At 39.8% G+C, this 25,499-nt stretch overlaps 1 protein-coding gene across 5 annotated transcripts in view; it reads left to right on the top strand.

Annotated features, from left to right (window-relative positions):
• LOC126187931 (claspin) overlaps positions 1–25,499 on the top strand; it is a 188,668-nt gene that overhangs the window by 105,031 nt on the left and 58,138 nt on the right. For all 5 annotated transcript variants that reach the window (XM_049929294.1, XM_049929297.1, XM_049929293.1 and 2 more), the window contains 2 exons: positions 18,623–18,878; positions 18,963–19,087. In XM_049929294.1, coding sequence (XP_049785251.1) covers positions 18,623–18,878; positions 18,963–19,087 — 381 coding nt within the window. The remainder of the gene's footprint in view (positions 1–18,622; positions 18,879–18,962; positions 19,088–25,499) is intronic.

Raw genomic sequence — 25,499 nt, 5'->3', positions numbered from 1 at the left:
CTCTGACATACTTTCAGATGTTACAACTAGCTTGAAAACAATTAAATATTCTGAGAAGTTGTTTGTTATTCATAAGTACTTAGTGTGACGTGAATAATCTGTTGTAGCTAATACAGCACCCAAAAACTAATATTCTTCCCCTCTTTAGTGACTATCTTCACCTCCCCCCACCCTCCCCTTTCTTCTCTTCCACAAAGTGTTTCTTAATGCATTATGTACTAGACAAGACCTTTAAGCTGTTCTCAGAATGAATGAGGCACCTAATATTGAAATGGATGCGACATCTGACATCATGATAGATAGCGCCATCGGCACACAGGGTGAGCCTGTTAACATGATTTGTGCTCTCAGTGGTCTCCAGCAGCCAATGTCAGCTTTATTTGGCTCGCAAAAATACAGTTTCTTTATGAAAAAGGACATGCGTAAAATAGATGCGTTAACTCTGTAGTGAATTATCGAAGAAGAGCAAAGAAAATCATGAAGATGACTCTGGACTCATTGATGGCTTGAACAGCAGATTGCTGGAGAACAACACTAACCTGTGGTGCATAGAAGTAGAAGTTATTCGTTTTTGGTTTTAAATGGAATGTAGTTAAGGTGTAGTGCCTAATGTCAGTTTGCATGTACATAGTGTCTGTATTCTCAATATTGCATTGATTACTAACACTCTGAAACAACATACTTTATCACATAAATTTCAAGATCAAAATTCATTTCACGTTCCATCATTTCATTTGAATGGAAGAGGAAATTTTTCAAAGCTGCACACCAATGACTATAAATTTAATTTAAACTTGTTGCTGCACACTAAAATTGAAAGAGATATTTATTGGCAAGATACAAACATGAGCAAGTCCAAAACCCAGAGATAGTTATATATTTTATACAGGAAGTTTCATAACAGAAAAGCTTCCAATGTGTAACTTGGATTTACCTTGTGATATAGACTGGCAGTCACATTAAGATTTCTGGCAGTAGGGGAAACATTCCAGTTGTTGGCCTTTGGAACAAGAATCGCAGCAAGTACATGATTGGTGGTAAATAACATTGACTTTTGAGATACTACTTCTATTAAATGAATAAAAGAGATCCAAAAACTTTTAGAAAACAAATGGTAGAAAAAAGGGAGAAAAATTGCAAATAGGTGGACGCAAACTGGCTACATTTCTGTCCACATGCATTTTCATGTCGCATGAGAGGACGGCTATACCATTGTGTGACCTGTTGTTGTTGTGGTCTTCAGTCCTGAGACTGGTTTGATGCAGCTCTCCATGCTACTCTATCCTGTGCAAGCTTCTTCATCTCCCAGTACTTACTGCAACCTACATCCTTCGGAATCTGCTTAGTGTATTCATTTCTTGGTCTCCCTCTATGATTTTTACCCTCCACGCTGCCCTCCAATGCTAAATTTGTGATCCCTTGATGCCGCAGAACATGTCCTAACAACCGGTTCCTTCTTCTTGTCAAGTTGTGCCACAAACTCCTCTTCTCCCCAATTCTGTTCAATACCTCCTCATTAGTTATGTGATCCACCCATCTAATCTTCAGCATTCTTCTGTAGCACCACATTTCGAAAGCTTCTATTCTCTTCTTGCCCAAACTATTTATCGTCCATGTTTCACTTCCATAAATGGCTACACTCCATACAAATACTTTCAAAAACGACTTCCTGACACTTAAATCTATACTCGATGTTAACACATTTCTCTTCTTCAGAAACGCTTTCCTTGCCATTGCCAAACTACATTTTATATCCTCTCTACTTCGACCATCATCAGTTATTTTATTCCCCAAATAACAAAACTCCTTTACTACTTTAAGCGTCTCATATCCTAATCTAATTCCCTCAGCATCACGTGACTTAATTCGACTACATTCCATTATCATCATTTTGCTTTTGTTGATGTTCATCTCATATCCTCCTCTCAGGACACTCTCCATTCCGTTCAACTGCTCTTCCAAGTCCTTTGCTGCCTCTGACAGAATTACAATGTCATTGGTGAACCTCAAAGTTTTTATTTCTTCTCCATGGATTTTAGTACCTACTCCAACTGCTTGCTCAATATACAGATTGAATAACATTGGGGATAGGCTACAACCCTGTCTCACTCCCTTCCCAACTGCTGCTTCCCTTTCATGCCCCTCGACTCTTATAACTGCCATCTGGTTTCTGTACAAATTGTAAATAGCCTTTCGCTCCCTGTATTTTACCCCTGCCACCTTTAGAATTTGAAAGAGAGTATTCCAGTCAACATTGCCAAAAGCTTTCTCTAAGTCTACAAATGCTAGAAATGTAGGTTTGCCTTTCCTTAATCTATGTTCTAAGATAAGTCATAGGGTCAGTATTGCCTCACGTGTTCCAACATTTCTACAGAATCCAAACTGATCTTCCCCGAGGTCAGCTTCTACCAGTTTTTCCATTCATCTGTAAAGAATTTGCGTTAGTATTTTGCAGCTGTGACTTATTAAACTGATAGTTCGGTAATTTTCACATCTGTCAACACCTGCTTTCTTTGGGATTGGAATTATTATATTCCTCTTGAAGTCTGAGGGAATTTCGCCTGTCTCATACATCTTGCTCACCAGATGGTAGAGTTTTGTCAATACTGGCTCTCCCAAGGCCGTCAGTAGTTCCAATGGGATGTTGCCAACTCCCGGAGTCTTGTTTCGACTCAGGGTTTTCAGTGCTCTGTCAAACTCTTCATGCAGTATCATATCTCCCATTTCATCTTCATCCTCTTCCATTTCCATAATATTGTCCTCAAGTACATCGCCCTTGTATAGACCCTCTATATACTCCTTCCACCTTTCTGCTTTCCCTTCTTTGTTTAGAACTGGGTTTCCATCTGAGCTCTTAATATTCATACAAGTGGCTCTCTTTTCTCCAGAGGTCTCTCTAATTGGGGAAAGAATGGGGGAAATAAATGGGAATGGGGGAAAGAAATACAGTAGAAGAAGAATGGGTAGCTCTTAGGGATGAAGTAGTGAAGCCAGCAGATAATCAAGTAGGTAAAAAGATGAGGGCTCGTAGAAATCCTTGAGTAACAGAAGAAATATTGAATTTAATTGATGAAAGGAGAAAATATAAAAACGCAGTAAGTGAAGCAGGCAAAAAGGAATACAAACGACAGGAAGTGCAAAATGGCTAAGCAGGGATGGCTACAGGACAAATGTAAGGATGTAGAGGCTTATCTCACTAGGGGTAAGATAGATACTGCCTACAAAGTTTCTCAGTTGATCTGAAGAATTCAGATATCCTTATGCCATATTGTAATTCCCATTCATCAGAAGTATTCTGTAGTTTCATATTTTTGATCATTAAATATGTTGTGAGTTGACTCACCCTGCAAGTATGTTGTCACTCTTTGCATAGGGTGACCAGATATCCTATATTTTATGTCATCATCCCCTATTTAGCTTAAGTGATGTGTTGTCCTGAGAGAATACATATGACATTTTGAAATAGCAAGTTTTAACTAATATGTAGAAGAACCAAATGGGAACCCAAATAATGAAGAAAATACATTCTTTGATTAAACCAAATTGACTGGGCACAATTTTTGAATCTCTGACATTGGTACTACGTAATGCTTACACCCGGGGTGCAGCTTGTCACCACTGCTTTCTTTGTAAAATGTCTATTGCTTCAGGATGCCAGATTTAGAAGTGTGGTTTTAGACTGTTAGAATCACAGGGTATGTTGCTTGAATTGATATAATTCAAACTTTTCACAGAAATGTCAAAAAGAAAGTGTGTGCTTACTGATAAAATTTAAGCTGATTTTCCATTTCATAAATCAGAACATCAAAGCTAGAAATTGTTTCTCACATTTGTTTACACATGAGACAGTAAAATATTTACTCGATTAATAATGCAAAGTATTTTGAGACTTTCTTAGTGTGAGTTTTATGAGAAAGATCATACAATGATATACGTATTTGTAGCATAAACCAAGTATTTTAATACAAAGTCACTGTACAGATATACTATTAATGAAAGACTCCACAAAATATCAATTTATGTCAACTTATAATTTTGATTTTGGAAATCTGGTCACACAATCTTAGGGCCAATTGTGTAAAGTAGTTGATCTTACATCAACACAAAAATGACCTCAGATTAAGTTGAATTCAAGAATTTGCATTGTATATAAGTTAATCGCAATTTATTTTGCCATAAACTGAAGCAAAGTTTGTCTTGAAAAATTTTGTGAATTGAGTCAAATTCAACTGCAGTCAGTTCACACAACTGACACTACAAAAAGACATTCCATTTTTCACAAGTACAAGCTGAGAAGTAGTAGATAATAAAGAATTTGTTGTTAACACTCCAATACTGCTGCAGTTGGAGTTTTTTAATGTGTAAAGTTAGGTTAAGGAGGTTAATCAGTGATATCAATAGTGAGTGCAGATGGTATTTGTTTCCGTAACAGTTCTTGAACAAGATCCATATTTAATGTGAAAAAGTGTGAGGGGATATCGTAGACGCTTTGTGGCAGAGTAAGAAAGGGAAATTCTCATAATGTGTGGTGAATAACAAGTATGTGGAGTTCGAAAACAGCTTATAATGGTTGAATATTTCTTGCAAAAATACCTTCTAGACTTGAGTAGCAGTAACTACACAATTTGTATTAAACTCCACACAAGTCAGTGTTCACAAGTTGATGATAATTTACCTAATGACCACTTGCATTTTGCATAAACTGCTGTGATAGTGTGCATGTGGTCATGAACTGAAATAGTAAGCAATCAGTAATGACTTATGTCATCCATTAAGCAGATAATGATGTGACTCGGTTGTTACATGCTGGACTACAGATTCAAAGATCAAGGGTTTGATCTTCAATCATTCATAATTTGTTTTCTTTCACCTCTATTGAAGTTATTTAATGTGAGAATACAGAGTTGCATCAAGGTTTGTAGTCCACCTTAAACTGTTGCTACCCATATACATGGATTGATAAGACAGTTCAAATGTTGGAGGAAGACAAGGGCTGGAGGAAGGCAAGGGCATACCATCATCAAAAGGATCCTGCCTAATAAATCACAATGGTCTTCAAACCAACCTTTGGGTTTATAACCACTCTATATAAGCAGACAGTGCAAAGATATGCCGCTGCTACACTCTGTGCTGATCACAGAACAAGGTAGCACAGTGGTCAGCACACTGGTCTTATGTTCAGCAGGATGATGATTCAAATCACCGATTTAGGTTTTGTGCGAATTCCCCAAATTACTCCATGCAAATGCTGAGATGGTTCCTTTGAAAGGACACAGCCCATTTCGTCCTCCATCCTTGAAGCAATCCAAGTCTGTACTCCCTTCTGTTGACCTCTTTGGCGGGATGTTAAACCCTAATCTTTCTTCATTTGTGTTGAATTACAGTGGTTTTCAAACCAGGAAACTTCTGAAATTTTTGCCCATACTTTCTGGCTTAATCCGTGGCCAGTGATGTGTAATAATGTATGTTTGCATTATTGTCAAGAAACAGCAGAAAACCTGAATTCTTGCAACTGACTGTTAGAAACAGTGTGTGTTCGAAGTCAAATGCCAGAGGGCTGTGAATCATCGGCAGCTTAACATTGTGCTCCCTACAGTATAATTATGGAAACAGTACAATTTGAAGCCATAATGACTCTGTAGGCAACATGTTTTTCCTTGTGTTCTGCGACACTGTGCAGTATTTTGTGTTAAAGAGCCTTCAGCAATGAGATTTATATTGTTATTTATATTTTTGTTACAGTTATCTGATTATTTCAGAATTCAGAACTTTGCTGCTCACTGCAAAAAATGAGACAAATTAGAAAATAAATACTTGATTGAGAATGTTCTAAGTGCCATACCAGGAACCAAAAAGAAAGTTTTTGCAAGTTAGTTCTTGCAAAGTAGAAAACAGCAACCAGCCACTGTTAATAATGCTGTTTACACAAATAGCACTGTCACCAGCTGCTCACATTTATATAAAATTTATTGTTGTTTCCATTAGTTGTTGGCTGTTCTTTTACATTAGTTATCAGTAATTTTTTCCCAGCAACTAATGTGACTGGTAATGACTGTATTTGTGTGAGTAAATAGCATTTTTAACAGTGGGTAGTTGCTGTTTTATTCTTTGCAAGAATGAAGAAACTTGTCTCTGTACAGTTTCAAATATGTCAGTTTCCTATAAAATAGCAGGAACAAAATTTTTGTTCAGAGTATCATTAATACTAAGGCATTACATTTTATTTGTGATAATACAATAGCATTAGGTTTTTAACTAGTAGAACTGAACTCGACAAAAAAACCCTTCTCATATCTTCTATAATTTTGGAACTCCAGGCACAGCTTGGCACAAAGACATTGCGCCATTTACTAATGCATCTTTGAAAGACTTTCTCCATGGTTTGAAACAAATACTAACAAATAGGTAGAGGGGCTGGCCAGTACTTACCTCAGCTCAGTCCAGCCGATAGATACACATAAAACAAAACCGAAAATTTACGTTCCTAGCTTTCGGAACAAATGTTCCTTCATCGGGGAGGAGAGAGGGGAAAGAAAGGGAAGAAAGGAAAGGAGATTCAGTTACTCACAACCCAGGTTATGAAGCAACAGGGAAAGGAAAATAGGGAGGGTAGCAGGGATGGAGGCATGGTTGTCAGAGGGAAGCCAAAGATATTCTACTGTAAGTACTGTGCCAGCTTCAAACCAAAGAGGATGCATACAGAAGTAAAGAGGTATATAGTATAAAGATAAACACAACTATGTAGGATGAAAAGATGCGTGAATGGCTAAAGAGGAAAGGGAAAGAGGAGAAGACTGAAGAGTAAATGGGAGTGAGGTTGTATAACGTAGGTTCAGTCCAGGGGGATGGCGGGATGAAAGGATGTGTTGGAGTGCAAGTTCCCATCTCCGCAGTTCAGAGGGACTGGTGTTGGGTGGGAGAAGCCAAATGACACATACGGTGTAGCAGGTTCCTAGCTCCCTAGAATTATGCTGGAGGGCATGCTCCGCTACTGGGTATTGGGCATCTCCTAGGCGGACAGTTCGTCTGTGTCCGTTCGTGCGCTCAGCCAGTTTAGTTGTTGTCATGCCGATGTAAAAGGCTGTGCAGTGCAGGCATGTCAGTTGATAAATGACGTGTAGTTTCACACGTGGCCCTGCCTTGAATTGTGTATTTTTTACCAGTAGCGGGGCTGGAGTAGGTGATTGTGGGGGGATGCATGGGGCAGGTTTTGCAGCAGGGTCGGTTACAGGGGTAGGAACCGCTGGGTAGAGAAGGTAGTCTGGGAATATTGTAGGGTTTAACAAGGATGTTACGGAGGTTAGGGGGGGGGGGGGCGACAAAAGGCAACTCTGGGTGGTGTGGGGAGAATTTTGTCAAGGGATGATCTCATTTCAGGGGTTTACTTGAGAAAGTCATATCCCTGGCGGATTATTTTGTTGATGTTTTCGAGGCCAGGATAATATTGGGTGACAAGGGGGATGCTTCTGTGTGGTCTGGGGGTAGGAACAATGTTGTTGGATGGGGAGGAATGTATTGCTCGGGAAATCTGTTTGTGGACAAGGTCTGCAGGATAGTTGCGGGAGAGGAAAGCACTGGTCAGGTTATTGGTGTAATTGTTGAGGGATTCGTCACTGGAGCAGATACGTTTGCCACGAATACCTAGGCTGTAGGGGAGGGAGCATTTGATGTGGAAAAGATGGCAGCTATCAAAGTGAAGGTACTGTTGTTTGTTTGTGGGTTTGATATGGACAGAGGTGTGGATGTGAGCTTCAACAAGATGAAGGTCAACATCCAGGAAGGTGGCTTGGGTTTTGGAGAAGGACCAGGTGAAATTCAGATTCGAAAAGGTGTTGAGGTTATGGAGGAAATTAAGGAGTGTTTCTTCACCATGAGTCCAGACCACAAAGATGTCATCTATAAACCTATACCAGGCCAGGGGAAGCAGCTGTTGGGTCTTCAGGAAAGCCTTCTCCATGCGGCCCATGAAGAGGTTGGCATAGGACGAGCCATCCTGGTTCCCATGGCCGTTCCCCTGATTTGTTTGTAGGTCTAGCCTTCAAAAGTGAAGTAATTATGGGTGAGGATGAAGTTGGTAAGTGTGATAAGGAACGAGGTTTTTGAAAGATCCTCGGGTGGGCGTTGGGAGAGGTAGGGCTCAAGGGCAGAGAGACCATGGGTATGTGGGATGTTTGTGTAAAGGGATGTAGCATCTATGGTGACAAGAAAGGTTTCAGGTGGGAGAGGAGTGGGAATGGATTTGAGGCGTTCTAGGAAGTGGTTTGTGTCTTTGATGTAGGATGGGAGTCTGCGGGTGATACGTTGGAGGTGCTGGTCTACCAGAGCTGAGATACGTTCGGTTGGGGCTTTGAAGCCTGCTACAATGGGACGGTCAGCATGCCCTCCAGCATAATTCTAGGGACCTAGGAACCTGCTACACCGTATGTGCCATTTGGCTTCTCCCACCCAACACCAGTCCCTCTGAACTGCGGGTGTGGGAACTTGCACTCCAACACATCCTTTCATCCCGCCATCCCCCTGGACTGAACCTACGTTAAACAACCTCACTCCCATTTACTCTTCAGTCTTCTCCTCTTTCCCTTTCCTCTTTAGCCATTCACGCATCTTTTCATCCTACATAGTTGTGTTTATCTTTATACTATATACCTCTTTACTTCTGTATGCATCCTCTTTGGTTTGAAGCTGGCACAGTACTTACAGTAGAATATCTTTGGCTTCCCTCTGACAACCATGCCTCCACCCTTGCTACCCTCCCTATTTTCCTTTCCCTGTTGCTTCATGACCTGGGTTGTGAGTAACTGAATCTCCTTTCCCTTCTTCCCTTTCTTTCCCCTCTCTCCTCCCCGATGAAGGAACATTTGTTCCGAAAGCTAGGAACGTAAATTTTCGGTTTTGTTTTATGTGTATCTATCGGCTGTACTGAGCTGAGGTAAGTACTGGCCAGCCCCTCTATCTCTTTGTTAGTATTTGTTTCACATCTTTATATGAGTTTCTCCATGGTTTGTCACCTGGTTCAAGACAACAGACACGAATAGAGTACTGAGAACACAGTAGTATTGAGAGTCCAATATGTGAAAAAAAAGGCACTTACAAATTTTTCGCTTTCATTCTTTATTTGCTTAGAGCTTAGAGATATAATATTCAGTGTAACTTACATAGTTTTTACCTTTATTTGTGACTGTTGTGCATTTGTAGGCTTCTCAGACTTCAGCTATTACACTACATGCCTAGCTGTTGAATGACACTTGGGTCGTCACCCGTGGGGAGTGAAATGAGACGTCAGGACAACAGTAGATTTGTTCAATTAATTTCTTTATTCCGGCCCTCAGCCGTAGCACATCATGGAGGCAGATGTCCGGCATTCTTGACAGCACAAAGAGCGGGGCCAAGTGTGGCATCACTCAAAAGCTTCTGTCACCGACATCTCTGGCTGCGACTGTCATGACAGTGTGGTGGCGCAGCCGACGTTGGCTATGAATCTCCTCCAGCAAGCAAGCGGCTCTCTCGTAAATCAGTGCAAGCTGTCCTGTCTCGTGGTCGAACAGTGGACACCATACTGCATTCAGAAATGTCTCTACAATTGTCACAGGCTGAGATACTGTGACAAGAATATTTAAGTACAAAAATGGCTGAGTACTTACACACTCCAGCCTAAGTTTGGTTAGGGGTTAAGGCATGTACTCTAAACTGGTTAGATTTGCGGCAGGCAACACTTCCATGGGCTCCTCTGTCCAGTACAAACGAGGCTGCAAAATATTCAGGTGTGTTATACAGGAAATCGAAGTGGGCAGACGGAAAGTAGGTCCCATTATCTTGCATGCTGTTCCATTTGGAACAGACCACTCCTGTTTAATTCTAGCCTCTTTGCTGATGTAAGCTTTCCCTGCTCGAAACAACTAGGCTCTTCTACCATCTTGCCAAAAGTGAAGTACAGGCACTGCGCCTCGACGTGCCGAAAGTACAATTCCATTCGATCATTTCTTTATTACATTTCTTACCTGCTTTTGTCCCATTAGCAATTTCACTGTGCAGGAATCCTGCCGCTCGCTTATTACCATATTTGGACAGACTGTAGTTTCTCCTCGGTGGTATTTTTGTAACTTTGCTTCCTCCATTTCTACATATCTTCCCTTGCCTTTGGCAATTAATAGCAGTCACTGTGGTTTTACTTCTTCAATATCCCCCACTTGACAGGAAACGCATGAACTATGTAGTACTCTTAATATGCTTGTTTCCCTGTGACGGGTATAGAAACGGAAATGTAAACTTTCACCCCATCATTTCTCACCAATACTGTGGCTGGATTGAAATAGAAGGGTAAGTTTTTGTGTTCGGGTTCTAAAACAAAATTCAACTCTGGCAGTAGTTCCTTCTGTACTTTCCTTAGATGCTCTAAATACTGCTCTGGCAACAAGAAGTTTACCCCTTACAACCTGCTGCTTAGCAGCCTGTAGTTCTTTTACTTTCCTTCATGCTTCCCAAACACTGTCTTGCATGGATTGCAATTTTGTCATTACTATTTCCACATTACTACTTTCCTATCTAAGACATCTACTCTGGTTTGTAGTTTCCTGGTATTCTTATTAACTACCTCTTCTGCAGCCCTGGTATACTGCATCTTCTTGCCTTCTCTGCCTCTCACCCAGGGCAGGAATGCCTATTACTTTTGTCCCCCTTAAATTCATAGCTGTTCCACATCTGCTTATATTAATTGTGCTAAATCTATACCTAACCTAAAAAAAATTAAATGACTATCTCCTAGGTCTTAATCCATGCAGGTTCCTTGCTACTGTTTCATTCACAACCTCTTGCTTATCTTCAATACCTTTCTCCTCACTGTCCCTTTCTGGTCTGCATCTCCTACCCCTGCAGTAACTTCCAGACTCCCCTGAAAAGGTTTCAACCACCCTACATGCACAATTATCATTCTCGTTGGGAATTGAGTTTGACATTTACTGATGACTTAATCTCTACCACTGGGTATGGTCCTTCATACTTTGCAAAAAACTTCTTTCTCTTTCTCCTGTGTATATGTAATTGATAGCATCACCTGCTGACCAACATTATACTGTGGCATTCTTGCCATGCAGCTCACTGCTTTTTCCCATCTCTCCAGCAATCATGTATTTGCCCTTTGTACTCTATTCCAGAATTTGCTAATCACTCTGGCAAATTCCTTAACAGACTCTCCAGTCATCCCTTTCTTCATTTTCAGTATGTCAAATGGTGATGGCATTTTACGACTGTATACTATTTCATGTGGTGATATTATTGTGATTGTATGTTGCGTTGAGTTGTAGGTGAAGATGATGTACTTCAAATAGATATCCCAGTTAGTTTGATGTGAGTCAATGTACTATCCTAGCATCTTCCCACTTGTCCTATGCACTCTTTTGAGTTCTTTCTTTAGCTTTTGGATGGAGAGGACTCATCCTAACTTCTTAACATTCAGTAACTTACCCATTTCCTTGAATAGATCTGACGTGAAGTTTGTTCCCCGGTCTGTTATTGTTCCAGGCACTCCAAACTTCAGTATATCCAATTATACACAAGCACTTATACCACTGTGGCTGCCTGCTGGTTTGGCATTGTGACCATTTTATGTATTGTGAAAAAATCTATAATTGGGAGTGTGTACTTATACTGTGCAGGTGTTCTACTGAATGGACCTTAAACATCGATTCCCAGAAATTCTAATGGTGTTAATTCTTCAGGCAACCTCTGCAATGGCACTCTTGTTTGAAACAAATCCACTCTCTGTGTGCACTGTCTGCAGTTCTGCACATACTGGTTTATTCTGTCTTCCTATTCCTCCACCAGAACCTTTCCACTACTCTTCTGTTGGTTGATCTGCAACCTCTATGACCCACTAATATGTGATCAGGAGGTCCTTGTAGCACTCTGTTCCTTAGCTTTGTTGGTACCACTACCCATGGTCCCAACTTGGTTCTCTGCATAGCAACCCTCCCTGCACACAAAACTGTACTGCTTAAAATACTGCTTACATTTGTCACCTGCTCTCTGTGCAGTTTGCCATTCCTTATGCTCATTACCCCCAATATGTAGCACTCCTACTTTCCTGCTTAAGCCATCCACAATTCCGTACTTCTTCCAAGGTTTATGCGTAACTTCTAAATCAAATTCACTTAGTTTTACTGCCCTTCATGTCAACCTATTGGAAGGATCCTCCTACCCCCAACCATTTTAATACCACATGATCTCTTATATTCTAAACTTTTTACTAGCAGATAACATTCAAAATATGTGATCCCATAAATAAGGCTTAACGTCTCTATCTCTGTTGTGGAAGAATTTGTTTCTGTAGAGTTCAGTTGCCTTGATGCACAGGCTAGTGGATGTTCTATGCCTTCTACCTGGTTGTGATAACACACAGCCAATTACGTGGTTTGATTCATCACACAATAAAACAAATTCTCTATTAAAATCTGGAAAAAAATGGTATAGGACTTGATGTTAAAGCTTCTTTTAGTTTCTCAAAATCATGTGGACACTCTTCTGACACACAAACTTAGAACCCCATTTATAACAGTTGAGTCAACGGTCTTGGCAGTATCTGCAAATCCTATTACAAACCAGTGGTAACAGTTAGAGTGTACCAAGAACAGAACGATAGCAACTCCTTTACAGAGTCTGGTACAGGAAATTCACATACAGCTCTAATCTTGAATCTGTCTTAATCCATCTTTTTTTATGATTTGACCTAGGTATGCCACCTCTTCCATCCACAATTACACTTTTCCATACTCAGTGTTAACTTTGCTGCATTTAACTTTAGGAATACTTCCCTTAGTAACAGCATATACTGTTCCATATCACTCCCATAGTCGATTATGTCATCAAGATACACTAAGCATTGCCATGGTTTCAATCCTCTGAGCACTCTGTCCAACAATCTCTGAAATTCCGTAGGTGCATTTTTCATCCAGATGGCATTCTTCTGAATTTTAGTGTCCCTGGAATGCCAAAAAATACTGTTTTGTGTCGATCCTGTGGTGCAGTTGGTAACAGGGGTTAACCACTCTTCAAATCTATTGTTGAAAGATATTTGCATTGCGCGAAATGGTCCAAGGTTTCCGTGGCTTTTGGCTGTTTTAGTTCGTAACCACAACAAATCCAGTATTTTCGTGTTCCATCCATTGATCTTTTTGGCATTATGACTGTTCCTGCCCCCATGGACTATTACTTTCATCAGTTATTCCGTCTTTCAGCTGTTAATCAATAAATTCCTCCAAAATTGGTTGCAATTACCCGGGTATTCTGTATGGTTAGCAGTAGACTGGTGATTTATTTCCCATTGATAAGCAGTGATGTGTAATATGCATAGCTGATAATGGCCCTTTTGGAAAAAATAAATCCTTGAATTCAAAAAGTAATTTTTCCACATGTTCTCTATCACTTTTTTTATAAGCGCTTCAGTTTTCTCGTAATACAGTTTCAGTGGCAGCTGTCAGTGGTTAACACCCATCGTGTCCCATTCTTCTTCCTCCAGTATATCCGTATTTGTCATCAATAACCTCTTTGTTAATTCTGTGTCCTGTGCACTAAAATTATCTATAGAAATAGGTACCTTCTTTTCCCATTTTCTGTATGCGTACAGTACCTCATTTAAATAAGCAAACTGACTGATCTAATGCTTTATTCTCTTCTAAAGGTTCCACCACACACAAAATTCCTACTGGCAAGCTGGACTCACCACTGACCCAAAGTGATTTCCCAGTACCCTTAGGTACACAGTCGTGCAAATCAAGTCTTAATGGAGTCATTCACAGTTTAATTGGTTCGTCTTTGTGAGAGACTCCCCTCGCGACATGCCTACACTAGCAATGGCTTCACCTAACTGAAACACTTTTCCATCAAGTTCCACCCTATGTTGCCAAAGATTGGTTATGGCACAATGCTGATCTAAGAAATCTAATCCCGGTATCCCTCACTCAAGTGTGGCACAATCATTACACAATGTTTAAATTGAACCATATGGAAGTAAAAGTCTATGTCCACCGATCCTGATGGTGTGACATCTTTACCCACCTCCATGTGGTACCCGCAACAAATCCAGTATTTTCGTGTTCCATCCATTGATCTTTTTGGCATTATGACTGTTCCTGCCCCCATGGACTATTACTTTCATCAGTTATTCCGTCTTTCAGCTGTTAATCACACCTGCATGTGGTGTGTATCATGGTGGGTCCCACTACTTATGTTTCACTACTGGCAGCCAACATATACACCCCTGTATCCAATAATATCCTGCAGCCCTTTTTTTGTACTATTCTTCTTGTGGCACAATCCACCTCTGCATATGATTTCGTAGCATCCAGATCTCACTGGATATGTCTGTAGGTGGATCTGGGGCTCCCACTGGCATTTAACACCTTATTTTTTTCCCTTTCTCTGGTCCTCTACTTCTAAAACTGCCGCTCCCTCTTACTTTATTCACATCACTCTGAAGCTGGCAACCCTGCCTCCCTACATACCCTGTTTGTCCACACCTGAAATATTTTATATTAGGTGCAAACACTGTTCATTTACCCTGGATTCCAGCTAACAAATTGGTCTGCTCACACTTTATAGCTAACCTCACTGCTGTGCGCAAATCCATTGGACCCCCTGTCCATAGATGTTTTGACATTTCCACATGCAATCCTCTTAAAAAACATCGAGAGCCCCTGCTCAGCTTCTTGCAAAATAATTTCATTGACTGCAGCATCCTGTCCTAATTCATAGGTACATCCATTAATTTTCCTTATTTTATCTGCAAATTGTTTCAGATTTTCCATATTTTTCTTAGTTATTGCTCCAAATTGTTCCCTATAGTGTCTGGCACAATTTCGTTTTGTATATGTTTGAATTAACCCTGCTTTAAATTCTTCGACTGTTGTGTCTCACTTATGAGCTTCTGTATACCCTACATACGATTTTGCTTCCCCTGTTAGTTTCAATTTTGCAGTTCCTTATCAGGCCAACTTTCTATCTGAGCCAGATTTCCAAGGTCTCCCACAAAGGCCTGCACGTTTTCAATTGCGCTACCACAAAAAGGAGCAGTTAAGTTTGCGAGTGGTAGATCTACACCCCCTTGTTACAATGTGATTCTACCAACCCATGCAGTTGTGTGTTACTCATTGTTAATTCTACTACCTTTTCTAACAATACGCATACTGCTTCCAGTTCTGAAACACCGTGCATCTCTGGTTCTGTCAAAGCTTTGCCCTTGACAACACTTGTTTTGAGAAATAACATTCACAAGACAAGAAAGCAAAATACATTAACTTAATTCTTGCGTTTAATCATGAGCAATCTCAACTCCCGGCATTGCCTAGCCGTATGCCCCCAACGATTACATGTATACTGTTTTACTGGAACTGATTTCATACACTGTGCTGAGTGACCCTCAAAGTTACACTGTGCACATCTAACAAGCCTTAACCAATCGTGACTTCCATTACCTCTAAAACTATACAAATCCACTGGTTCTCTACTTGAAATAAAATCTACTTTACAAAATGCCAACTGCCAAACTTCTTCTCTATGACCAATATGTACTAAGAACTTTTTTTTTTTTCACTGTTCAGACGCTGCTCTAAGAAGGTGTCGTCGATGTTCTGACGCCGGTGTTGAATGATACTTAGACTGTCATCCGTGGAGAGTGAAATGAGACATCAGGATGACAGTAAATTTTTTCAATTAAATTCTTTATTCTGGCCCTCAGCCATAGTGCATTGGGAACAGCTTGATGGAGGTCTCCAGTTGCCTCTTGTGCAAAACAATAGACGTCCAGCATTGCAGAGAACACAGAGAGCAGGACTGAGTGTTAACACAGAGAGCAGGACTGAGTGTGGTGTCACTTGAACGCTGCTGTCAGTGATGTCTCCGGCTGAGGCCTTGATGACAGTGTGGCGGTGCAGCTGATGATGGCTATGAACTCCCTCCAATGAGTGGGTGGCTCCCTTGTGACTCAGGGCAAGCTGCCCTGTCTTTTGGTCGAACAATGGAACCCATACTGCATTCCAGGATGTTTTTCGGGTGTCCCAGGTGTGTGGTGTAGGCGGTGATACTGAGATGAGAATGATTTAGTACAAGACTGGCTGAGTACATATACACTCCAGACTAAGTTCGTTTAGGGCTTAAGGCACATGCTTTAAAAACTTCCTTGGTGGCGAGTGAGAAGGAAAGGCTTCCATCCTCCCGCTAGTGTACTGCAGTGTCGGCTGTTGCTATACTATGCCCAATTGGCTCCACTTCACTTTGCCAGTGCAAAGAATTTTGAAATGCGTTGATTTCAAGTATGTTAGTAAGATAAAATTGAAAGATGTGATGTAGGTGCTGAGCAAACTACATCCCTTAAAAGGTGTGTGATACAAAAGGAAAGGTACTTCAGCAGGGTATTACGTTGAGGAAACATTGGTGAACCAGAATTATTGCATGAATACCTGATGGAAAGTAAGTGATAGTTAGTTGCCATAGGAAAAGGTTCTCAGCTAATTATTCTGCATGCTGGCTCTTGTTCTGGTTTTGCTCCTGTGAGTGAACTTGTATTTAAGTGTAAGAAAAATAGCAGTGACTACACAGAGAAAACACCAGATTTTGTACTCTGGCTTAAAAATAAAAATGTTTCTCCCAGTATAAGCTAGTCTTGTGCTGTCCACCTGTAGCACATTAATATACACAAGCTATGTGACAGAATGTACAAATTTGACTTTCTTGCATGTGAATGTGATCACACTGTTTTGTGTTTACCCACATATCACAGTCAGTACAATCCAGTGAAATTAATTTGGGTACAGGTTAAAGGAAGTGAGGGGAAGGGGAACAAAACATTCAAGATGACGGTCACTGTAGCACTTGTGTGTGAAACACTAGACAATATCCATTCCCTCTTCAGTGTGGGCTCACTGTGTGCACCACACTGAAAAGCTTCAGAAAGAAGAAATTGATAGAAAGGTGAATTTGTATATAAGCCTTGAACCTGTCATCGTAGATTTACAATGAGATGGTTTGGACAGAGAATCAGAAAGCAGTGACGATGGTATTACGATGTAGACTTAGGAACAAAGTAAGGTAGTAATGTTTCTTGGTTTTAAAGACTCACAGTTTTTAAAAAAGTTTCTGTCAACATATCAATTGCATATACAGTATATGAGAACTTCCTAGCCTTTATTGATTAAGAATTTGTACCCTATGAAGTATGCAGACCATAATGTTCACCATATTGCCAAAGGGGAAGTTAAGCTTTTGCCAGCTTGTTGTGTGCTTGAATACTTGGGAGAATGTGGTCGGATAAATTCGTCAATACTTTGAGTAAACCTCTGTAAATTTCAAGACACAAATTGGAAAATGTGCTAAAGTGACAGGGAGAGTTGTCAGTGGTTTTCAATGTCATCAGTCAGTATTCTCTTGAATTATTCACAGAAGGTGGTTAATTGTTTGCTTGTGGAATTGAATGCAAATGCGATCACTCACTGTAATGTTGAACGAGTTAGTTTACACTCATAATGTCCAAAGACAGTGAAAAATATAACAAGAAAGTGACCATTTTTACAATATTGTGTGCATTAGTCTTTCTTGCCAGTGATTCTTTTCACACACACACACACACACACACACACACACACACACACACACGCACGCTTACACACATTATACTCATCCTTATATTTGCTTGACAACTGCTTCCACTCCACACACAGTGTGTGTGGAGTAGATTTTGATTTGAGATTGAAATTAATTTTGTTGTATATTACATTTATATTTATAATAAATTAAGTCCAAATCACAATAAGTGATGATTATTGCAACCAGTTTCGATGATCTTTACAAAGCAGTATCTTACCGAGCGAGGTGGCGCAGTGGTTAGACACTGGACTCGCATTCGGGAGGACGATGGTTCCATCCCGCGTCCGGCCATCCTGATTTAGGTTTTCTGTGATTTCCCTAAATCACTCCAGGCAAATGCCGAGATGGCTCCTCTGAAAGGGCACGGCCGACTTCTGTCCCCATCCTTCCCTAATCCGATGAGACCGATGACCACACTGTCTGGTCTCTTCCCCCGCAACAACCAACCAAAGCAGTATCTTGCCTTCTGACATAGTGCTGGCGATTGCTGTGGAGCAGTGGATGCAACTTAGACTTGAAGTAATGTTTCTGTCCTGTAGACGCCTGCTCTCTGCCACCACACATGTGCAGACCTCATCCCTTCCACACTTCCCTATTGCTCTCATTATGCACGGAAGTGCCTTCCTACATGATGTGGGCTATAGTCACAAATCTGCTGTATTCCATAGCAAAGTTTTTTCTATAATAAGAACAATTCTTTAGCCACTGACATGATTCTAGGTGAATGTAAACCCCCACATGCCCTCAAGATTTTATAACATAAATTTACTTCTAGGTGAAAGAAACTTGGATTTCAGGACGTTCCAGTTACTAATGCTTTTCTCTATTGTGTTTGTGCCCTTTATAAATGAATAAAGGATAAGCATATATTGTCAGCAAAGTTTAATTTAGTACTTATTGATTTTGTAACTGAATGGAAGTAAACTTATGAAAGCACTTTTTTATTTTCTTTACTTATTTATTTATTTGTTTTATATTGATATTGTTAAAGATCGCACCAACTCTGAGAACTTGAATGAGTTGAAGCAACCCGATATCGAAAAAGATCTCCTGGACCTTTGTTCTGGAAAATTTCCTACACAACCAATTAGTATGAGATCTCTGGAGAAAGATGAAGAGTCCAGAAATGATGCTGCGGCATTTGATGATACACAGAGTATAGAAAACACACAGGAACTGAGATCCACCCTCTCAAGTGACAAAAGCTTCTCCCTAAAAAACACAGCATCCTCAAAACTTTCGCAAGGGTAAGTTCCTGTAATTTTGAACATGCTTAAGGACTATTACATATCGAAATCTCCTTTTTACATTTTTTCTCTTTTATTTTACAGAGATGTAAGTGTCAAGGCAAAACAATTTCCAAAACAAATTGTGTCATCAGATGAAGAAGATTCATTAAGCGATGACACAGCTACAACAAAAAGGAAAAAAAGGAATAAGAAGTTAGATTTTTCAGGTATTCATTCACATTCACCTATAAAAACTTGTCACAGAAATCAGCCTAATATAAGAAAGAAGTCCAGACAACTAAATTTATTTGAGGGCTATAATTAAGTCTCGTAAAGTTCAATAAATAGATTCATTTATTTCATATGTTGTACTCAGTAGTGTAAAGCCAGGAATGTAGATAAGATTCAAAGAAATCAGATGTATTTTGATAAACAGAGCACACACTTGATATTAATAAAGCGCGCACACACACACACACACACACACACACACACACACACTTGATGGTGAGTGGCAACTTTCATAATATTGTTACATTCCATCCTGGATTTTCCATTGTTTGACAGTTATGTAAAGTTGGGGAAGTTTACAAGGGACTTCTGCAACTGATTTTAATGTGTAGCTTGACAGGGAAGGGGGATGAAGGCTGTTAAATATGCCTCGTGGCGGCAGAGTGCAGGTGGTCAAGCGGTCAGGATTTGATGGTGGGTATCCAGGGCTGCCGTTAAGGGGGGTAGGACGCCAAACGGGCCGTGCCGTTAAGGGGGGTAGGACGCCAAACGGGCCGCCTTGGAGCAGGAGAGGCACCACAGGACATTTTAATTTCTACTGTCTATACTTTTATAAATAAATTCATGAAACTTTGTCAGCATGACCAGGAAGGATTGAGGACTCACACTCATAGCGGTGGAAGATGAAAAACGTAGCAAAATACCTTTTTTTTCCATGTGAAATTCATTATTTTTTTCACTTACTACTGGCTGCATTTGTTTCTGTAGGTACACTTTCTTCGATGAATTTTGCACAGCATACAAGCAGTACTTACAGGTGTGTGAAACTCTAGAATTTTCCAAATCTATTAAAAACTGTTAAAATTGAGATAATTAACTATAAAATTTGAGTTTTTTCTAAACATGAAGTTTAAAATGTAACAGTTCATTTTTTCATAAATTAAATAAACTCTAGAGTTTCATACACATGTAACTATAGTTTGTATGCTGAGCAAAATAAATCAAAGAATCTCTCTTACTTAGGAAGAAAAGTGTACTTATAGCAACAAATGCAGCCAGTAGTAAGTGAAAAAAATGATGAAATTTCACATGTAAAAAAATGTATTTTGTTACGTTTTTGAGCTTCCACTGCTATGAGTATGAATCCTGAATCCTTCCTGATCATGCTTTCAAAGTTTTATGAATTTATTTGTAAAAGTATAGACAGTGGAAATTAAAATGTCCTGTGGTGCCTCTCCTGCTCCAAGTCGGCCCGTTTGACGTCCTACCCCCCTTAAATGACAAAACAGGAAATTAAGTTCAGTGAACAGGATATATTTCAATATATGGAGTACAAAGGGCGCGCCTACGGTCAGAAGTTAGCAGGTTTGGGCAAGTCTAGGAGGTCGAAAAACTGATTAAAATGGGCAACGGAAGGGAAGCGGTTCATGTTAACTTACATTGGTGGCCGGTCTCGAAAGGCAGAGCCGGAGGCTCTGCCTTCCAAGAAGACGTCTGTTCTGCTCGAGGTCTAGGTTCCAAGAGAGCGAAGCAAGTGTGTTCTGCTCCCTAGGACACTCTGGCGTCCACCACATGTGATCAGTATCCTGCGCATGCTTTTAGCTAAAATCCATGGCGTGAATTTGCTAGCAGTTGCAGCAGAGGGCTCAGGGTGTCTCCTGTCAGCAGCTTTAACTGGACAGAACTGCCTCGGTTTTGAAAGGCAAGCGACTTGTCACATAGACACGGTGTGAATTACTCTGGGAGAAAACTTGTAAAGATTCCACTGGGCCATTGAAATAAATTTCTTAAACCAATTCCCTAAAATATTCCTTGAATGGCTGCCATCCAGTACAGTTACTTTTACTTGTAATCCCAGACTTCCTCTCCCATTACATTTTTACAGTTTTGTGGCTAAATTAACGAATATCTATTCCAATTGCTAAAAGGTCTTTCATGCTCTCCACAGCTATTTTCAGCTTTAATATCTGGAACTGACATTGTAAACACTTGGATATGGAAAATTTAAATATGAGGTTTCCATAAAACAATATTCAATTTTCAAGGGCATATTATATCATTTTAATTTAGACTATTTAACAAATCAGACATCAAATTGAAGGTAAGACAACCTAGTTTTCCTTACTACTGTTCAATACCGTAGTTATAAAGCACAAATCCAGCATAAAATCCAATTATTCCCAAAATTTGATTAATAAATCTGGAATAATGGAAGTAATAGCCTTTTCAATTCTGTGCTTCAACTCTCGCAAATCATTGGGTAGTGACGGCGCATAGCCACGATTTTTTATAAAGTCGCAAGGGGAAAAAAAAAATCACATGGCTTGGGATCACGTGAATGTGGAGGCCAGTGGAAAAGAGCTTAGTCATATTGAGCATTATGACCAATCCCATGCTTGGGGAATTTGACATTAAACCGCTCTTGTTCAAAGAGATGGCAATGGGGAGGCGCTTTATCTTTTTGTCAAATAAAGTTTTCATGTTCACCTTCTAATTTCAACACATCCATATAAGCCACACCTGTTATGCTAGCTTCAGCAGAAAAAAATAAAAAATAAAAATGGTTCATACACATGACATCTGGACACAGCACAGAAAAATTTAATTTTTGGGGGCTCTCTTTGATGTTGTACAGGTTCTGTTGTGATTCGAGAATTTCTGTGTAAATTCTAGAAACACTCAACTTTCTACCGTCTCGAACACACAATATTCTAGATACGAGTGTGGGATGGTAAAATCCTGTCTATTGCGCGTCACATGTTTGTGTGTGCAGGTTTAAAATCAGTTGCAGGAAGAAAGTAGACGCGGCGGCCGAACGGCACCGTCTAGTACCTGTCGGGCAATCCATAGATGCGTTAGTGAGTGTGAATGGAAGAACCATGGAATCTATATGCAGCTTTGTGCTTATTGTGTCACTGACTATTGTTATGTGGAACAAGAACAGTTGAAAAAGTACTCTTGTAGACTCTTGACTCAGCCTTGGTAGAGGCAAGACATATTTTCTGATTCATTTTATTGTGCATTAAAGTCAAATACATCATTTGTATGGCTACTTATTTCACGACAAGAAAGAGGCTTGGAAGTTCCTGTACCTAGCGTTATTTGACGGAGAAGAAGTCAAGAGAGTTTCCAGCAGCCGACTATCCAGTATAGAAGAGTGGCTTCAAACCCCAAGTAAGTCATCTTGTAAAAAAGTGGAAAGTGGTTTGGGCTAATAAATCAGTATAACCCAGATTCACACTCACACTTTAAGTCATCAGAATGTTAGAATGTGGCGACTGTGACAAGACTCGAACCTGCAATCTTTGGACGTTCTAACTTTCTGACGACTTAAAGTGTGAGTGTGAATCTGGGTTATACTGATTTATTTCCCCAAACCGCTTTCCACTTCTTTATGAGATGACTTACTTGGGGTTTGCAGCCACTCTTCTGTACTAGATAGCCAGTTGCTGGAAACTCTCGTAATGCTAGGTACAGGAACTTCCAATCCTCCTCCTACTCGTGAAATAAGTAGCCATACAAACTTTACTTTTTGTCAATCAATGATGTATTTGACTTTCATGCACAATATAATTAACACTTTCAATATACATATCTAACTTTCTGCAAGTACCTCATACCATTGAACATTAGAAACAAACTGATTTACATTCGAAAGAAAGGTGGCTTGACTACCATGACTTTCTTAAAATGAATCAGAAAATATGCCTTGCCTCTACCAAGGCTGAGTCAAGAGTCTACAAGAGCACTTTTTCAACTTGTCTTGTTTCACATAACAATAGTCAGTGACACATAAGCACAAAGCTGCATATAGATTCCATGGTTCTTCCATACAAACTCACTAACACATCTGTGGATTGCCCGACAGGTACTTGTCGGTGCCGTTCGATCGCCGCATCTACTTTCTTCCCGCAACTGATTTTAAACTTGCACACACAAACATTTCACGCGCAGTAGGTAGGATTTTACTATCCCACACTCGTATCTGGAATATTGTGTGTTCGAGACAGGAGAATGCTGAGTGGTTCTAGAATTTACACAGAAATTCTCGAATCACTACAGTTCGTGAGTATGTTCTGACTGCTAGAAAGGAACACTAAGGGATTTATTTACCTTCTCACTTAGATGAAAAGTTGCATCATCACTGAACATCACATGATCAAGAAAGTCGACTTCCCACTGCAGCATTTCACTTGTAAAGTTATAGTGTGCACCATAGTCATCTGGATTTGAAGCATGTACCAACTGCAACTAGTATGGTCGAATGTGCTAAAATTTTCTGAAAACCTTCCTCATTGTCACCTTTGGCAATTGAAGTTCAAGACTTGCTTCCTGAACAGGCTAAGAGGAATATGAAGATAAGGTTCTCTTACTCATCCCCTTCATACACTTTTTGTCATCCCATGCTTTTCCCTTCAGGCCCACACCCAGTTGTTTCAAATTGATTATACTATCAGTGGATGTTTTTGTCATATGGGAGATCACAATTAAACTTAAGACAAAATGTGCATTGAACTGAAATTACTGATTCTTTCTTAGCAAACTCCAAAACACAAAACGCTTCATATTCAAGAGTCCCCATTTTGTGTACGTAGCGTTTGCGGTGCTGCAAGTGGGAAAACAGCAAAACAATACTTGTGCATATGCTTACCTAAAACTATTTGAGTTATACTTTAATTGTGACCTTGAACCAACACAATAAAATGCTTATAGTTGATTTTATTAAAATTTATAACTGAGATATTCTTTTCCGGAACCATGTACTTCAGTATTGACTCCTTCCTGAGAGACAGTCTCTACTCCTTCCAAATTAACTCTAAGCATAGACAAGATGTTGCTTGAATCCAAAGAAATAGTATCAATGGCAGTTGTGAGATTTATACCAGTTAAATTAATAAGAGATGGAACTGATGCTCCATGGTTCACAGAACAGTTCAGAACATTGTTGCAGTTACAAGCATGCCAAATTGAGAATGATGATGTTACTGATGACAGCACACTTAAGCGGAGTTACTAAACATGGTTTTCTGAAATTCCTGTACCAAAAAGGATGAAGTAAATATTCCAGAACTCAAATCAAGAACAGCTACCAACACGAGTAAATAAGAAGTAGATATCCTTGGTGTAATGAGGCAGATTGAATCACATAATAAAGGAAAGTCTTCCAGTACAGATTGTATGCCAGGTAGGTTCCTTTCAGAGTATGCTGTTAAAATAGCTCCATAGTTGGCAATCACACACAACTGCTTGCGTAATGCGAGATCTGTGCCCAAAAACTGGAAAGTTGCACAGGTCACACTGTTATTCAGGAAAGGAAGTATGAGTAAGATGATGAATACGTAAGTTGCTGAATAACATTCCCATATCACTGATGTCAGTTTGCAGTAGGGTTTTGGAACATATACTATGTTTGAATATTATGAATTACCTCAAAGAAAATGATCAGTTGACATTTAGTCACGACAGAGTGAGAAAATATTGATCTGGCCCGAGGTGTTGGAGTTGGTGGTCATGTGTGCGTGAAATGTGCTTGCTTGTGTGTACGAACACTGTGTGTGTCTCTTTTACTGATGAATGCTTTGGATGAAAGTAGTATGTGTCTAATTGTGCCTGTCTGCATCTTAATGTGTCTTCTTTATGGTAATTAGCAACCTGTCTTTTCCTACGTTATTGATATTCCCACCAGGAGTTTTCATTGTTTGACAAGTGATACCTGGTGTTCCCCGAGGAAGTGTTAAAAGTCCTCTGCTATTCCTAACCTATATAAATGATTTCGGAGACTCTCTGAGCCAAACTCCTAAGCTGTTTGCAGGTGATACTGTCATTTATCATCTAACAAAGTCATCGGAAGATCGAAAGCAATTGCAAAATGATTTAGACAAGATATCTGTTGGTTTGAAAAGTGGCAATTGGCCATTACTAATAAAAATTGAGGCAGTACATGAGTACTAAAAGGAATCCATTAAATTTTGGTTCCACGATAAATCGCACAAACCCAAAGATTGTCATTTCTACTAAATACCTAAGGGATTACAATTACAGACAACAAAAATTGGAACCAATAGATTATGTTGTGAAAAAGGTGAACCAGATACTGTTTTTTATTGGCAGAACACTTGGAAGTTGTATCAGATCTACTGAAGAGCCTCTCACCACTACACTTGTCTATGCTCTTCTGGAATATTGCTGCATGATTTTGGATCTGCACCAGATAAGACTGAATGAGCATAAAGTTCAAAGAAGGGCAGCTCATTTTGTGCTATCCAGAAGTAGGATAGAGACCGTTTTGAACATGAACATGATACACAAGTTGGGTAGGCAGTCATTGAAACAAAGGTGTTTTTCACAGCAGTGAGATCTTTTCACAAAATTTAAATCACCAACTTTCTCCTCCAAATGTGAAAATGT

This window comes from Schistocerca cancellata, chromosome 5 (genome assembly GCF_023864275.1).
Source record: "Schistocerca cancellata isolate TAMUIC-IGC-003103 chromosome 5, iqSchCanc2.1, whole genome shotgun sequence".
NCBI classification, from domain to species: domain Eukaryota; kingdom Metazoa; phylum Arthropoda; class Insecta; order Orthoptera; family Acrididae; genus Schistocerca; species Schistocerca cancellata.
This window is presented reverse-complemented; position numbering and strand designations above follow the sequence as displayed.